The sequence below is a fragment of the Gymnoscopelus microlampas genome, assembly GCF_963454915.1.
Source record: "Gymnoscopelus microlampas genome assembly, chromosome: 6".
In the NCBI taxonomy this organism is placed as follows: Eukaryota; Metazoa; Chordata; class Actinopteri; order Myctophiformes; family Myctophidae; genus Gymnoscopelus; species Gymnoscopelus microlampas.
The window spans coordinates 33,654,003-33,671,767 of NC_139943.1; the positions used below are offsets into that span (position 1 = coordinate 33,654,003).

Below are 17,765 nucleotides of genomic sequence, written 5' to 3' on the forward strand. Positions count from 1 at the left end.
CACACACACACACACACACACACACACACACACACACACACACACACACACATACCCTACATGTGCTTATTCATATCCCATCCTGCTTAGCTTAGCTCCTTCAGTCATGACTCATGTCCTCCGACCACCTCTGCAAATTCTGTTTATGCACTTAGTAAACTCCAGAACATGCCGTTTGACACTATCATGCTGTCATCTTGTTCTGGGATCTTGTGGTTGCTGAATGACCAGCCACACTAGGGGATAGCTCTTACAACCACAACAGAGATCTATACTTCATTCACAACAACTTGGCGTCAGAAGTTCATGATTATTTTAGAAAACGTGCTCAGAATACCTCTCTCCTGTAATCCCAACTGTTAAGGTTGTGAAGCAGAGTTTAACTTTGCCATTCGATTCAGTCACATTACATGCCTTCAAAAATGTAATTGACATTGTTTGAATAGTCTTTGAAGTAGAGTAGGACTAGGCCCACTGTTGAGCCTACCGTTGAGTATTGACAATGCTCAATGGTATCTACTGTATGCTTGACAATGGGAAAAGTCCAATAAAAAATGAAGCCTCAACCTAAAAATATAGTAAAAAATATATATAGAATGTAGGGCTCTGAACAAAGCCCCCTGATACTATCCCAATTGAAATAATTTAGTAATTATAGGACACCCTGTTGTGAGTCAAAGTCCCTGTTCACATGGTGTGGTTTGAATCCTCAGAAAAAGCATCCCTGGTCAATAAATCTACATGCCAATTATTTTTCTCCCCCCCAAAAATATCCCTAGAGGAGTTTTACAGTACCTTTGCCCTCATTTTAGTAATCCATATCCTATGAATAATGCATACATTTGATCCACCTGACTTTGGGATAATCCAACAGTATCTACTAAGAATAGCAACCAAATGCACTTGCTGAAAACAACAAGCCAGTTACTCCCCCTTTGACGGCACAATGCATTTGTAGAACCCCCAGAAGCAAACATTTTAGTTACAAATGTTCGCTTAAAAAAAATATATATATTCAAAGATTTCCACAAATTTTCATGATAAAAAAAAAGTGCAGATCTACAAGCTCATAGCGCGGCAAGTCACATACACATGCTTACACAAGGCCAAGTCACGACTTCCTTGGATTTCAACGTCTACATTAAAAAAGAAGGTGAATGAATGAATGGATTGACTTACAAGGGGTGTTGTCAGGGGCGCCTAATTGATTTTGAGTGGTGGTGCACACTTTAAGGGTAAACATCAGCTAAAAGAATTGACGCCGGGACAAATTTTTCACAGCCATCGTCAACTGTCTTTCGGGAGCAGAAAAGCGCCTCTTGGGCGTTTGATCCCTGAAACACACCCCATCCAAAACAAAATAATTGTAATACATCAAATGTTTTACCAACTTGTGTTGAATGAATCAATTACAGACAACTAAAGCAGCTCTCCTCATCACCCACAATAAAAAACCTTCTCACTGCTGGTTCTCTTTCCCCTGGAGAAGGCAGTGTATTTCTGGCCATGAGGCACGTAGATGCCAACTCATTCATTCTCTTGCCCCTGAGCTTTGTTGATGGTGACTGAGAAAGCCAGCACGACACTCTGCTACCGTCTGGGTGTAAACGTCCCAGGCTGGCAGCTCAGTCCTGGTGATGTGCTGTGCTGTTTTAACAACCCTCTGTAGAGACCTTGGTATGCAGCATGCGAGTAGATCCATCTTCCATACCAAGCAGTGAGCCATTGTCTCGCTGCCTTAACGACTGTGATCACAAGAAGTGAGCAGCTCAGGTCCTGGCTGATGTGAACCCAGACCAACCTGAAGCTTCTCATTGTTCACGGCAGTCCTGTTGATGTCAATGTTGGCATGTGCTCTATGCAGCTCCCTGTAGGACAGTATAGCGGCCATGTTCTGAGTCATTAATGGTCTGTTTATTCAAAGTGTGCAAATTGAAAGAGGGGAAACTAAGTAACCTAATCAAAATAAAGCAAGCAAAGAAGCCATTATATGACGTTTTTAACAATATAAACACTATAATGAAACAACAAAACAACGATTAAAGTTAAAAAGAAGCAACTTAAACAATCGTTTTGTCTGGAAGCATTGGAAAGGTATGCGCAATGCCTCATGGGAGAACTACTTCCTTCATTCTTAAAATAAGTACATACTCGTTTTCCAAATATCTATATGAACAGAATCAAATGTTTTATGGTCATGAATGAACAAGGGCGTGGTCGGCTTGGTTCTGGGCTTAAAACTCTTTTTTTGAAACGATTTTCTGAAACGTTTCTAACCACTGGAACCTGCGGCAGTGAAAACCGGCGACTGTTGCACTCTACCTCTATTGGACAACTGATCTGTTGTGAGAAGGCGGACACACACACAAACAACATCCACAGCTACCTGATTATAGTAGTGAGATGTGTGTGTGTGTGTGTGTGTGTGTGTGTGTGTGTGTGTGTGTGTGTGTGTGTGTGTGTGTGTGTGTGTGTGTGTGTGTGTGTGTGTGTGTGTGTGTGTGTGTGTGTGTGTGTGTGTGTGTGTGTGTGTGTGTGTGTGTGTGTGTGTGTGTGTGTGTGTGTGTGTGTGTGTGTGTGTGGCTTGTCTCCGGGGCTTTGACACTGATGGGACAGTAGCAGGGTGCCGGGCTCTCCGTTGATCCCTGCAAAAGGAAGGGTTCATCCGACACGACCTTGAGAAAGATTATTTACAAAGAAATTGTGAGGCAGTGCTGCAACCCCGGACCCCCCTGCTGGGCCGGTATCTGCTGCTGCACAGCATGCGCTCTTCCCCTGTCCTTGTTAGTCAGTTTTGGTTTGTGTGTGTCTGGGTGTGTGTGTGTGTGTGTGTGTGTGTCTGGGTGTGTGTGTGTGTGTGTGTGTGTCTGCGTGTGTGTGTGTGTGTGTGTGTGTGTGTGTGTGTGTGTGTGTGTGTGTGTGTGTGTGTGCGTGCGTGCGCGTTGGTTTGTTAATGGGGGCAGATGCATGTTTGTGTGCCACTGATGAATATGCATGAGGGAGCCTGCCTGTCAAGTTCTTGATATAGTTTGTTGCGCGCGGTGTCGTGCACTGACAGTAGCTTAGTGGGTAGGTCTGGTATTCAGAAGGTCACCGGTCCCGGCCCATGGACTATGTGTCGAATTGTCCCTGAGCAAAACACTTAACCTAACTGCTCCCCCCTCCTGAAGAGCTCACCATCTCAGTAGCCATCAGCTGGGTGAACCTGAAACTGTATCCCACGGGATTAGCAAAGGTCTCTGCCTTTCTTTTTTGGTGAAGAGATTTGATGTAGAGGGAAAAGTACAGAGCCAACTCAGGTCTGTTTTACGTCTAGAGGGTTTTTACTTAAAGGGATAGTTCACCCCCATAATGACTTGACCTTTTTGTTTTTGTCGCAATAAAGACAATAATTTGATGAGCGGCAGCGGTTCCGGAACCGCTGCCTACCGGTCCGCTGGTCATCAAATTATTGGCTTAATATTCATGAATTCAAGTCTCCATGGGGTGACTAATCGATAGAAAAAAAGTAAATTTTTGGGTGAGCTATCCCTTTAGACCCTATATGGTTGATCGGGGTGCCTCAGGGCTCTGTACTAGTGTCTTTTCTGTTAAGCTTTCCCCACAATACGAATGCTGGGGTTTAAGTGATTAAGTGTGGCAATACACTGGGATAAAGATACATGGCGGGAATAGTAACACTAGATGGAAATTCATGGCGGAACCTGACAGCGTGCATCCTTCCAACGTTTTTGTGCGTAATATTATGCGCGTGTTTTCTGCATGCGTGCAGAAGTATTTTTTTAGGCCTTGGGCGCGTGTTTACATTAGTCCACTCAGCCCAAGGGCTGTAAAATGACCTGTCTCCCCCGATTACACCCCGCGTAACCAGAAGTGACGTGGTAATTGCCGAATCTGTTTAAAAGAATTGTAGCACGTCTCTCTCCCTTCATGCTCTCTGGCCATGGGTACAAGTCAAGCCGTTCCGCTCTCATTCTTACATACGGCTGAAATCTCCCTTCTTTTATTCTCCTTACAGTGATGGAGGATGTACTCAGATGTTTTGCTTAAAGGGCTAGTTCATCCAAAAAATTACTATTTTTCTATGGATTAGTCACCCATGGTGACTTGAATTCATGGATATTTTTTTGTTTTTGTCGCATTCGTAAACCAATAATTTCAAATTATTGGCTTAGGAATGCGACAAAAACAAAAAAATGCCCATTAATTCAAGTCTCCATGGGGTTACTAATCCATAGGAAAAAAAATGTGGGGGTGAAATGTGTTCATTCAACTTTTTTTTCAAAAATAGCATATGTACAAGCTCACAAACGCGTTGCGCTGTGAGCGCCTGAGCGGAATTATAAAGTAAACCCTATATGGTTGAGCGTATGTTTTATAATAATAATAAAAAAAAAATCTACAAAATGGCTTGTAACTAAAGTTTTCAAATACTTGTAGTAGAGTAAAAAAGTATAATAGTGAGATGTAGTGGAGTAGGAGTATAGAAAGTAAAATTTAAGTAAAATGATACCTCAAAATTGTACTCGAGTATTTAGTTACCAAAGTCCCATCTCACCACCCTTCACATTCATCTTGTCCTCATGCTACGGTTCATGTTTTTCTGTCTCTGTCTCTACGAGTTTTCCTCCCTTCTTCTCTCTGGTTAATGGCTCAGTGTGCGTGTGCCAAGGCAGATGTCAGCATTGCCTTTGGCGCTTTGAAGATACAAAAACTAATGGCACACTGTTCTATTAAAGGTACTCACACTCTCTCTCTCTCTCTCTCTCTCTCTCTCTCTCTCTCTCACACACACAGTGGCGTCCATTCCTGCCTGGTTTGAAGTACGAGGTGATTGACTCTGCCTACATCTCCCTCTACACAGGTAAGAGCCACACATACTGTAAGCACTAAAAATTACCGGGGATAATTTGACTCTTGAGATACGTTACAAATCAAACCAAATGGACCCTTAAGGCCCCTGGCGGATAAAAAGCATCATGTGAGGCCACTTTTTCACCATAATTACTTCTATTCACAATTATTAATAGTTTGATCCTCGCTGACTTGAATGGAATGAGGGAGGTATCACACACACACACACACACACACACACACACACACACACACACACACACACACACACACACACACACACACACACACACACACACACACACACACACACACACACACACACACACACACACACACACACATGTGTGTCTGTGCTCTCACACACACTGGGGCTGTTGTACTTTCTTTTCCCTCCCATTCTGCCTGCTCAGAAAGCTGAGCACTTAAACCTGAATACAACCATGCTCAGAAAGTAAAAAGATGTTGATGCACCCGCTTGACGCCTCCAGTGTGACTACAGCCATTAAAACAATGGGTGCATTTCTGGATGGGAGCGTCTGGCACTTTCTATGTGTCAGCGCTATGTGTTTACCGGTCCATTTGGTTCCATTTGTACACTTTCAGACTTACAAATGGATGAATTAACATTGAGGATTGTACTGTGTAATCTGTCCCACTGCGCAGGTTGGGTGGAAATCATTGGATAAAGACAAATGCATTATAATAATGAATGCATACTAAAACAATCTGTATTGATGATTATGTCTCAAATACAGATATGGGGCTCTTTTAGTGTCCCGGGACGTGGAGAAATGATAACATCGTCTTGTCTAACAGCATGCAAAAACACTATATGGAAATGCTCCGATGAAGCCCAACTCCATTAGTTCGGTCTTTTATTGATCAGGAATTTAATGTGAGCCTTTTTAAAATTAAGACACATTACACCTCTGTGTCAACCTTAGGGAACTGCAGCCATTAAGAGCATAGATTGTAAAAAAGAATAATAGACACAGCAAACCACTTTCCATTACACTGCTTTCCACTCGTTTTTTTATTTATTCTTTAACTTGTTTTTCAACCTCGCTGAGTTTAATTAGACATCTATTTTTCAATTAGTTTCCAGTGAACATGATTGTGTTGTTGTTGGTAGTGGGAGGCCCTATTGAACACATGCATCTTGTTTTGAGAGAGTATGCTGCAGCAGCGCAGTGATTCTGGACACAAAAAATAGTACCATGTGACAGAGGGGTCAAAGTTGAACGAAACCTGTGCTATATGGTAGAAATAGGTCAACAATACAAATGACGCTAGTTTTTTTTATTCATTTATTTTTAATGAGTGGGCCCCACCAAATCACCGGAACTACTTAATATTCATCAGAACCGGACCATAACTCTGACCACGGGACTCGGGCAATCAATGAATACCTTTGCAACCAATACATTAATGGCTAAGTATTTCCTACAGCTTTAAGTCCAAAATCTGATCCAACCCTTTAAGTACATTTTGATACCAATACTTTTGTACTTTTACTCAAGTACATTTTGAATTCCGGACTTTTACTTGTAACGGTGTATTACTACATTGTGGAATTGATACTTTTACTTGAGTAGAAAATGTGAGTACTTTTTCCAGAGTGACCATAACGGGTTGCGGAGCAACAGGGATGGTGCCCTTCACACATAATGTTGACACTGCAACCATTGGAGCTTCTGAACTGAAGCATAGAGAGAGAAGAGCTGTGATCTCTATAAACCCTCACCTGTTTTTATCTTCAGTGTGATTGAAAAAGAACGGTGCGCTTATGAAGAGGTTGCTGGAGGGTTCTCACAGCACTGTCTGTCAGTAGAGTAGAGTGCAGTCATGTGCTGCATGTGGGCTTTCATATAAGCACTTCACTCGTTGATACAGATACAACTCAGAGGTCTTCAACAGGGGGTCCGGGACCATTAGGGGGTCCTCAGAGTTACTAGAGTGGGGCCGTCCAAATCTTTGTGTGATAGGATTGAACCCTAGCGTCCCTATTCGGAGGAGAACTTTAGCCAAAAATAGCAGATCTACAAGCTCACAACGCCTCGCAGAGCTTGTAGATTAGCTGTTTTTCGCAAAGAGGTTTAGTGTAGTTTTGAGGGTTTAAGTTAGAGAGTGTACTATTGGACCCTAACGGGTCCATTTGATTCCATTTGTACACTCTCAGATTTAAATGAACACTGATTTTACGATATAAATTGGAGTCCCAGAGATATACATGCCTTTTAAATGGGGGTCCGTAGCCTAATGCATGTCAAACTGGGGGTCCTTGATATGAAAAAAGTTTGAGAACCACTGATATAAAACACACACACACACACACACACACACACACACACACACACACACACACACACACACACACACACACACACACAGCGTCCGAACTTGACTCAGTTCGAAACAAACTCCGAGCAATAAATAACACCAACTTTTCCATCGCCGTGTGGGGTTTGTGTCAGGCCCAGGGCCAAGCTAAGATGTGTGTCCTATACAGAGAGGGTATCATTACTTTAGTTGAAAGCACCCACTACCCCACTGCTTCAGTACCTTTTGGCAACATGGTGTGAGATTAATCACACATATCAGAGGTGGGACTTCCAGTCATTCTGGTGGGCATCTCAGGGACTTGGCTAATGAGTAGCTACATCCTGTTGAGTCTTGTGTGTGGCCCTCTAGCAGTGGTGGAAAAAGTACTCAAATATTTTACTTAAGTAAAAGTATCAATACTGCAATGTAGAAGTACTCTGTTACAAGTAAAAGTCCGGAATTCCAAATTTACTTGAGTAAAAGTACAAAAGTATTGGCATCAAAATATTCTTAAAGTACCAAAAGTTTAAGTACTAGAATGTTTGAAAATAGCCTGTGTATAAAATAGGGCTAAAGTGGTATGTTTGAAAAGTAACTAGTACCTAAAGTTTTCAAATGATTGTAGTGGAGTAAAAGTGCAATATTTGCAAGTGCAAGTATTGGAAATACTAAGTAAAGTACAAATACCTAAAAATGTTATTTAAGTACAGCCCTGTTGTAGCAACCAAATGACTAATACACCAACAATCATAAATAACATGTTAACCACTACTATACTTCATTGACCAGAGTCCCCCAGGGATCTAGACCCCCTCCTGTTTTTGTTTTCTCCCTCTACACAAAATCTCGATACATACAGTATCCACTCACACACGCACAACACATACACGCTTGCGTGGAGGCACACATGTGCACATGCACACAGCAAAAGCATAGAGCGCGCCTCTCTGGAGGATGGAAATGATGCTGACCGCCCCGTTAATTACAAGCCACTTCTCCCCATCAGGCCTTGCTTCATGACATGCCATTAATCACACTCTCTCGCCTCCTGCCCTTCCTATCGATCGGTATAATTTTGACTCTAGCCCCCTTTTAAAAATCTTTTTTGTTCAACTATAACCCATGATCCTCCTCTCCACCTCAGGCTTGTGTTCCCCTTGTCTCTTCTTAAGTCCTCCTCCTCCTCCTCCCTCTCCTCGCAGTCACAACAACCCCTCACCTTGAAGAAGAACTTCTCTTGATGGTTAAAGTTAAGTTAGAACGTCGACCTCACAGTCGTCCCCGGAGCACTTTCTGGCTGGCGTCTCATTATGCCTGTTATCCGTCACTCTCTCTGTCCTTGGTCTGTCTACATCAGTTCTCAAACTTTTTCAATTCAAGGACCCCCAGTTTGCTATGCATTAGGCCACGGACCTGATAAGCAAAATTCGGGAACGCTATGCAAACCCCCCCCCCCCCCCCCCCCCCAGGCATTCAACTTGAATGCAGTGCAACATGAAAGCCATAGGACATTGAATTCAATTTAGAGCCATGCAAACATTGCATTTCAGTTGACTTTAGAACGATGCACACCATGCATTTCAATTTAACATTCAGTTTAAACGTTTGAGTAATGCAAGACCCTGAACTATAAGGTGGCGGCTGGGGTGGTGGAGGCATGTTTTGCCAGCAGCAGCAGCAGTGTGGGGCAGCGATTGAAAAGTAGAGATCCAGTGTAGGAGGAAGCCGTATTTAACCCATTCAATCCGGGAACGCATCTGTGTCACTTAAGATTTCTTTGGCTATTCAAAAATAGCACGAGTGCCGCCCAATGAGCTTGTAGATCTGCTATTTTTGAAAAATAAATCGTGAAAATATGTGCAAATCTTTGAATGTATATATACATTTCGAACTCAAATCTTTGCTTCTGGGGGTCCCTGGAACAAAATATGAGATGGGGGTGGTCCGCGGACAAATACGTATCATTTTGGGGGTCCTTGACATGAAAAAAGTTTGAGAACCACCGATATTATAGCAACATACGTTTTTTCCCCCCCAAAAAACGCCTTGTTGAGGGAATGAAGTGTGATCGGTGTTTAGAAAAGCGTGGCTGATTGAAAGCAATCAGCAGACTGACAGCTGATTACAGCTTAGGCACTCCCGTGCCCTGAATGAACTAATGCCATGCTTCATTTCTCTCTCTCTCTGTCTTTCTCTTAGATGAGACCAGCCTGAAGATGAACAGCGTGGACCATGTCCCCCAGACCTTTGCTAGTCACAGCCGTGTCCCAGTGGAGACCCAGGGAGAGGGACAGGGACGGGGACAGAGACAGGGGCCAGGCAGTGGCGTGCAGCATGGAGCGGACATGCTGAAGCCAGACCCCAGGGACACCTTCTATAGCAGTAAGTCCATGTGCTTTGGAATCATCTCCCACCACAACTATACTTCCCTGTGTCAGTCTCTATGTCTGAGGTTGGGTCCCACATCACTCCCTACTCACGATATACTATATCGTGAGTAGGGAGTGATGTGGTGATGCAGAAAACGTTATGATCGAGCTTGAGTACGGATGTACGAAAGCGAAAAAGGGGTTTCTGGGTAGTTCTGACAGGGTAGCGCCAGGTAGATTGGTGAGTGGGCGGAGTAAAGGTGTGTTTCTCCGCCTCCTGAACACATGTTGCTGAATGTATATTGATCATTATTATGCCCCATCGTCTCTGTCGGGTGGAAACCTCATAGATATATATATTTTTTAAGACCCTCCTTTTCTAGACTGTTTTTATCATATACATATTTGTATTCTGTACCGTAGCACTTTGAGGTTTGTTTCAAATGTAAAGTGCAATACAAATAAAATGTATTATTATTATGTCCAAAGCTGTTATTTTTAATGATTCAAATTCAAAAGTAGCAAAAGTAGCAGATCTACAAGCTCGAACTGGTAGATCTGCTTCTTTTCATGCTTTAGTGTGACTCTGTAGTATGATCAAGTAGGACGTTAAAATATGTAGATACGAGGTTTCTGCCCGACAGCGACGCTGTGTAATGGACAAATGTGATCCTAAAATGCATAATGAAAAGTAGGGAACAACCTATGGCAATTATCGCAAACCCTTTTTACCACTGTTTCTCAACGTCAGCAGGTGGTCCAATTGGAACTTTTAACTCTGGGAGTGTGCAAAACCAAATGGACCCTCTTGTACACTCTCAGAGTTAATTGAACACATAGGGAGTCTGTCTGTCTGTCTGTCTGTCTGTCTGTCTGTCAGGTTGTCTGCATCCAGCCTGTCATCTCCCCTGTCTGTCTCAGTGATCATCATTTCCTCTCTATCTGTCATTGAATAGTCTCTCTCTGTGCGTGCGTGCGTGCGTGCGTGCGTGCGTGCGTGCGTGCGTGCGTGCGTGCGTGCGTGCGTGCGTGCGTGCGTGTGCATGCACGTGTGCGTGTCTGTTACATAATGTATTGATGGCAATTCCATGTCATTTATCTTCTTGTATTCCTATTTGTCTGCCTTTGTCTGACCACTAGGAACCACCCAATACAGTGAGCATTAAACACGCCATGTGCTCTCTCTCTCTCTCTCTCTCTCTCTGTGTGTGTGTCTATTACATAATGTATTGATGGCAATTCAATGTAATTTATCTTCTTGTATTCCTATTTGTCTGCCTTCCTTTGTCTTACCACTAGGAACCACCCAATACAGTGAGCATTAAACACGCCATGTGCCCTCTCTCTCTCCCTCTCTCCCTCTCTCCCTCTCCCCCCTCAGCCCCAATGATTGACCCCTCCCGGCTTGAGAGCGTGCTGCCCGCCTGTCTCTACTCGCCCACCTACGTGGTCAAAGACTTCCCCATCGCCAGATACCAGGGCCTGCAGTTTGTAAGTGACCCCTCCGCCACAGCCCCCTCGGGGACACGCCGTCTGTGATTGTAGTGTGTGTGTGTGTGTGTGTGTGTGTGTGTGTGTGTGTGTGCGCGCGCGCGACGCGTACGTGTGTGTGCATACTTTTGCTGGCGTGTGTCTTTGTGGGTTAACAGACTAATGGAGGTTTCGGACTAATAATAGCCCTGCAGGGTCATTTGAAGCACGTCCAATCATAGCCGTGGTCCCGTCCGTTGCTAGAGGCTAAGCATTAAATAGTCAGCAGGGTCCGAGTGTTCACACAGACTGGACTGAGAGGCAGCGAGCAGAAAGGCTACGTCCACCTTGGCTCCACATTAGACCTCTCCTTTTCTTTAACTACATTAACGCTAAAAGTTCATGGTAGACAGGGTTGAGTGCTGCTGCCCTCTATAGGACAGCGTGAGTTACTGCAATAGCAACATGGGTAGATGCCATGGATGGATGGATGGATGGATAGGCAGACAGACAGAAAGATACTAATAGTAATGATAAAAGATGCAGTATCACAATATGAACAATAATATCAGTGATGCACAGCGAGCGCACTGCACGCACACACCGCGCGCATTTTATTTTACCTTAAAGTAGTTAACTTGTTTGTATAGGAAACGTTTTTTAGCTTAGTTTTAGTCTTTTTAAACTAATACACATTCAAGGAATGCCATGAATCATAGGAGTTAAACCTAAAAGTTTGCTTTGAACAAGTATCTTTCTCTTCTTCGACGGTGGCTGAGGCATTGCTGCGTGCAGATAGGATACTGGCAGCAGCCATACTGAAGTCAAGATGCTGTGGTGCTTATCGTGTTGCCTATAGATGCAAGGAGCGAGGATACATTTTCACACTCACTTGTAAACCTGTTATGCAAAGTAGCCATTTGGGTACTTGGCTCGTGAATCTAGGGGGAGGGCGCGTTCTAGCGTGCACGCGCGTGCTCTGTACCGTGCCGTACCTTTTGTGTGAAAAATGATTTTTTTTTTCAATACAGCAGTGCATTGATATCAAAAAGAAAATTAACTATTAACGTAAGTATTTTTAGAAGCATGTACTCCAGTACTCTGAGAACCAATGGACTACCACAGTGCTACCCGAAATGTCAGGGAAATGCCACCATACTCATTAAATGAGAGGAAATTGCACGATAATTATTGTATTTAGAGACATGTGTGTGTCGTGTGTGTGTGTGTGTGTGTGTGTGTGTGTGTGTGTGTGTGTGTGTGTGTGTGTGTGTGTGTGTCATGTGTCTGTGAGGCACCACGTTGTTGTTCTCTTTGCGTTCCGTTTATGTGACTGTTTACCTTGTTGTGTGTTGACTCATGCTTACTCTGCTTACTCTGATCTGCCACTTGTCAGTGGTTCTGGATGAGAGCGTCTGGGCCGTCTGCTGTCATTGTGTTTTTGAGTCATCACACATTTAACCACTTAAAGGAGTAGTTCACCCAAAACAAATCTTGTTTTCTATCAATTACACACCCCATGAAGCCTTGAATTCATCCTCAAAGAGTCTCCTACTGAGTCTCCTATTGAACGATGACCCGGTCATCAAATTATTGGCTCAGGAATGCCACAACAGCAAAGAAATCTCCATGAATTCAAGGCTTCATGGGCTGTGTAATTGATAGAAAATAAGTAATTTTTCGGCTGAACTACTCCTTTAAACCCTGTATTTAGGTTGACCAGATTCCCAAGGGCTCTATGCTATGCCCCAGTGTTGCCAGATTTTGTGAGATAAATCAGCAACCAGGTCTATGAAAACAAGCCCGAAAGAAGTGACATGGCCTAAATGTATACAGGGCTGAAGTGGTTCATTTATGTTTTGTAATAATAACCAAATCTACAAAGTAACTAGTAACTAAAGTTTTCAAATAATTGTAGTGGAGTAGTAAAAGTACAGAAAATTGTTAATATTCCAGTAAAGTAAAAAAAAACTCAAACTTGAACTTAAGTACAGTACTTGAGTAAATGCACTTAGTTACTTTACACCACTGTCTGCCTATCCATCTTATCTGCAGGTGTACCTGTCCTTCGTCTACCCCAACGACTTCACCCGCCTCACCCACATGGAGAGAGAGAACAAGTGCTTCTACAGAGAGTCTCCCATCTACTTGGAGAAGTGAGGACGTTGTGGTTGTTATCACTGCCTGTGTGTGATGTGTGATAGTTGGGTGGAGGTCACGTTCGGTCTCTGTCGTACACGCTGATCATGCTAACTACGCTTTCGCGTCTTCATGAAAGTGATGTTTCATCGCGACCCCCTCTGCGAGGGAGGGCGCGCAAGCTGTCAGAAAAAGCTCTGTTTAATGAGTGTGTGTGTGTGTGTGTGTGTGTGTGTGTGTGTGTGTGTGTGTGTGTGTGTGTGTGTGTGTGTGTGTGTGTGTGTGTGTGTGTGTGTGTGTGTGTGTGTGTGTGTGTGTGTGTTCTTGTGGGTCTTGACAGGTTTGGTTTCTACAAGTATATGAAGATGGATGAGGAAGAGGATGACAGATCGTTCTTCTTCCCGAACCCAGATGGTAGCTGCTAATGAACGCACACACACACGCAGTCACGCACACACGCACGCACGCACGCACACTTTTACTATTACTATACTTGTGAGGACATCAACATTTAAGGATGCTGATTTTATTTTTAGACATTTTTAGAATTATTGTTGGCTGTTTTAGATCTGCTGTTTTCGGTGAGCAATATTGGGGCACAACTAAGTATAAATCATTGTGCGAGAACCAGGAAAATGATCCTCACAATGTTTACTTAACAAATTCTACTATACTTTTGGCGCTCACAAGTGTAGTAATGCAAGTAAAAACACACACACACACACACACACACACACACACACACACACACACACACACACACACACACACACACACACACACACACACACACACACACACCTCCAGACGCTCAGTTAACATGCTTCCTCTCGCCCGTCCTCGCTCCAGATTTCCTGGAGGAAGAGGAAGTGGTGGATCTCGAGGACGAGGCAGAGATCGTGGGCACACAGCCGCCTCCTCCTCCCAAGAAGACCCCTCCTCATGGCCACACCTCCAGGCCCTCCTCCCGGCACCGTGCGGCGGCTGCGGCGGGGGGGCCTGGACCACCCGGAACCACTCCCACTGGCAACAGAGACGGAAGAGAGGAAGATGACGAAGAAGAGGTATGCAGACTTAAAGGAGTAGTTCACCCAAAAAATTACTTATTTTCTATCAATTACACACCCCATGAAGCCTCCGAATTCGTTCCCATTCCTAAGCCAATAATTTGATGACGAGTCATCTATCGACCGATAGATGTCTCCTATATGCCAAATTATTGGCATATAGGAATATGACAAAAAACAAAAAATCTCCATGAATTCGAGGCTTCATGGGGTGTGTAATTGATGAAAATACGATTTTTTTGGGGGGTGAACTACTCCTTTAACACTTTTAACTTGACGGACTGTTTTTCTTATCGTTGCTGTCAGGTGGAAACCTTGTATGTACAAAAAAGAACATTTCCGGGAAATGGAAAAAAGAACCTGTGTTCCTGAAGGGATCCAGTGTAGCAGTTATTATTTAGTCACAAGGTTAAGTGTAAAACCCCAAAACACACTTAACCACTTTTACTCTCAAAATCTTTCAGAAATAACCAAAATAGCAGATCTAATAATAATAATACTAATATTGACTTACAGGCTACAGTACTTGCTCCCGCGGGGGAAATTCGGTTTCAGCTCAACCCAGCTGATCGCTTCCCACAAGGGGCGCAGAGCAGTTAGAGAGTTAGGTGTCTTGCTCAAGGACACGCCTGGAATTGAACTTGGGACAACTGGGGGGACTGCGGTCCCCCAGGCAGGCTCTCTTACCATTCAGCTATGCCGCCACCAAGCTACAAGCTCGTAGATCTGCTATTTTAAGTATGACTAAGTAGGGCATTAATTTACGGGGAAAAACATGTATATGTAGATACCTGTATGAACGTTGTTATGTTGTGGTGCAGGTGGGAGCTGTGAACAGCATGGTGCTCCGCAGAGAGAGGAGACATTTCCCCCAGAGGGACGGACAGATGGACAGGGCTGAGGACAGAGACTGGAGTAAGGACCGTGTGAGGTAGGCCTACAGTATATATGGATATTATTACCGCTATATCCATATCGGGATTTGAGACCAGATATCATCTGGAATTCTGGACGTCGTTATATTGTGATACCTGGCAAAAGTGTTGTCTTTTTCTGGTTCTAATCACTTAACCACTGGAGTCTCTCAGGGCTCTATACTAGTGTATTTTCTGTGTGTGTGTGTGTGTGTGTGTGTGTGTGTGTGTGTGTCCCACAATATGGATGCTGGGGTTAAGCCCTATGTCATACTTTGGAAAATTGTCAAAAGAAATAGCTGATCTACAAGCTTCGCCATGCGACTCATTTTGGCTTGTTGACAGGATTATTTTGACTATTTTTTGGGGGGGGGGTCCCAAAGCAATATATAATAATGTCTATACCCCCTTTTTTCTTGAGTACTGCATACCCTGTATAAACTACTGTCGGTATGAACAATAAAAAAATATTTGGAAAAAAAGAAGATATTGTGATACTGATATTCCATTTCGTCCATGTCGCCCCCAGCTCTTTTGTGAGGAGAAACCGGGAGGTGTATCCTCCGGGCTCCAGGAGGAAGGGACCTCCTCCTCCTCCTCCTCCGGGAGGGGACAGCGAAGAGGAAGAGGAGGAGGTGCTGCACCCGCAGGCGGACAACGTGGTCCGCGGGGGGGTCCGCTCTCTGTCCTGGATCCGCACCGGCCCCTCAGAGCTGGGCAGGAGGGCAGGCGGAGGAGGCCCAGCTGCAGGTAGGGATGGAACGATAATCGATATTACCGTTTATCATGATGAAAAAAAAAGCGGTCACAATAATTGCATCATGGAGATTTTATTTGTATCTGCATATCCCGTGCCACTTAAAGGGATAGTTCACACCTAAAATTACTTTTTTTCTATCGATTAGTCATCCCATGGATTTTTTTGTTTTTGTCACATTCCTAAGCCAATAATTAGATGACCGGCAGCGGTTCCGGTAGGAGACTCAAAGAGTCTCCTTTGTGTCTCCTACCAGAACCACTGCCTACTGGTCCGCTGGTCATCAAATTATTGGCTTAGGAATGCGATAAAAACTAAAAAGTATCCATGAATTCAAGTCTCTATGGGATGACTAATCGATAGAAAAAAAGTTACTTTGTAAAACAGACCTGTAAAGGTCGCACTTGGTACGTTCTTTTTTCACTCTACACAAAATGTCTATGCGTCACTACGCGTTGTGAGCATAATGTGTCATAATGGTGAGATGACATTTTCGTATCGTCCAATATCCCTAGGCCCGGTTGGAGAGAGGGGGGCCGAGACGCCTCCCAAGCTGAGCAAGTCGTCCCTGCTGTTCCCCCAGAAGACCTCCCTCTCTGTCCTCACCAGCCGCGCCAAGCAGATCCTCAGTAACTCGGCCCACAGCAACAACAACAACATGGCCCAACACCTGCACGCCGGCGACAAAGCCAACAACAAGCTCCCCGGCAACAAGTAGGGCAATGTTACAATTTTTATTACATCATAATTGCCTGATCGCAATTATTAGAGATAATCGCAATTATGTTTGCCTAATTTTGTCAGAATATTTTCCATTGATGTGTGGAAATTCACCTGTTGTGAAATGTTCCCACATTTTCAAACGTTTTCAAAAGTAGCGGGAAATAGCGGATCTACAAGCTGCGTTGTGAGCTTGTAGATCTGCTATTTCCGCTAAAAAGAAAGAAGTATCAAGATTAAATATGGCCTATTTTGGCCGTAGTGCATTATTTATTTTGATTATTTGTATCGATCATTGTAAGTCATTTCTTTATGTATATTTAAGTTATTTGTCATTATCTGACCTGTGCAGTTTTTGTTTACATAGCCTAAAAGGCTAGATATATTTTTTATTCAAATACGTTCCAATGTTCAATACCGAAAAACACAATTCAATCTTGATTCAATTGCAATCATTTGTGTGAAAATGAATCGACTTAAATGCCACGATTGTGACGCAGCCCCGGTAACAAGGAGGAGAACAAGATCTACATCACCCGGCCGCGGCCGGCCAAGGAGAGAGAGAGGGAGAGGGAGCAGCAGAAGAGAGAGAGGAGGGAGGAGAGGGCGCAACGCCACCCCAGGGAGGTGTTCCCTGGGGTCTTTCTCTACCAAACGGGGAAGACCACCAGGCTGGTCAACCTGGGGGGCTCCAAAGCCCACACTGTGACAGGGGGGGAGGCGGGGGGCAGGGGGCTGGTCAGCGCCCCCCAGCTCTGGCCCAAACCCCCTGCGAAAGAGGGTAAGAGACCCCGTGGTGGACAAAAGTATATATACTCAAGCAAATACTCAAGCATTCAAAAGCACAAATTACGAAGTATGCCTACATTTTTCAGAAATTGTCAGAAATGTTCTTTTTAAAACAGTGAAAATAGCAGATCTACAAACTCACACCGTGTCACGCTGTGACGCGTTGTGAGCTCGTAGATCTGCTATTTTCTCTATATTTGAAATAGGGCGTTCATTTGTATATTTTTGTAAGTTTGAGTCCCAGGAGTCCCTTCCTAGAAATGTAATGGAGTCAAAAGAACAATATTTGTATTTAAACATGTAGCGGATTGAAAGTCATCAGCTTGAAAAAAAATTATAATAATACTCCAAAAATGTACAG

At 43.9% G+C, this 17,765-nt stretch overlaps 1 protein-coding gene across 1 annotated transcript in view; it reads left to right on the plus strand.

Moving 5' to 3' along the window:
• Positions 1–17,765, plus strand: part of b4galnt4a (beta-1,4-N-acetyl-galactosaminyl transferase 4a) — a 331,744-nt gene that overhangs the window by 304,607 nt on the left and 9,372 nt on the right. Inside the window, exons 9-18 of the mRNA XM_084059091.1 lie at positions 4,798–4,864; positions 9,379–9,561; positions 10,930–11,039; positions 13,074–13,174; positions 13,498–13,571; positions 14,007–14,221; positions 15,046–15,155; positions 15,668–15,888; positions 16,411–16,609; positions 17,116–17,396. Of these exons, the coding sequence (XP_083915217.1) occupies positions 4,798–4,864; positions 9,379–9,561; positions 10,930–11,039; positions 13,074–13,174; positions 13,498–13,571; positions 14,007–14,221; positions 15,046–15,155; positions 15,668–15,888; positions 16,411–16,609; positions 17,116–17,396 (1,561 nt within the window). The remainder of the gene's footprint in view (positions 1–4,797; positions 4,865–9,378; positions 9,562–10,929; positions 11,040–13,073; positions 13,175–13,497; positions 13,572–14,006; positions 14,222–15,045; positions 15,156–15,667; positions 15,889–16,410; positions 16,610–17,115; positions 17,397–17,765) is intronic.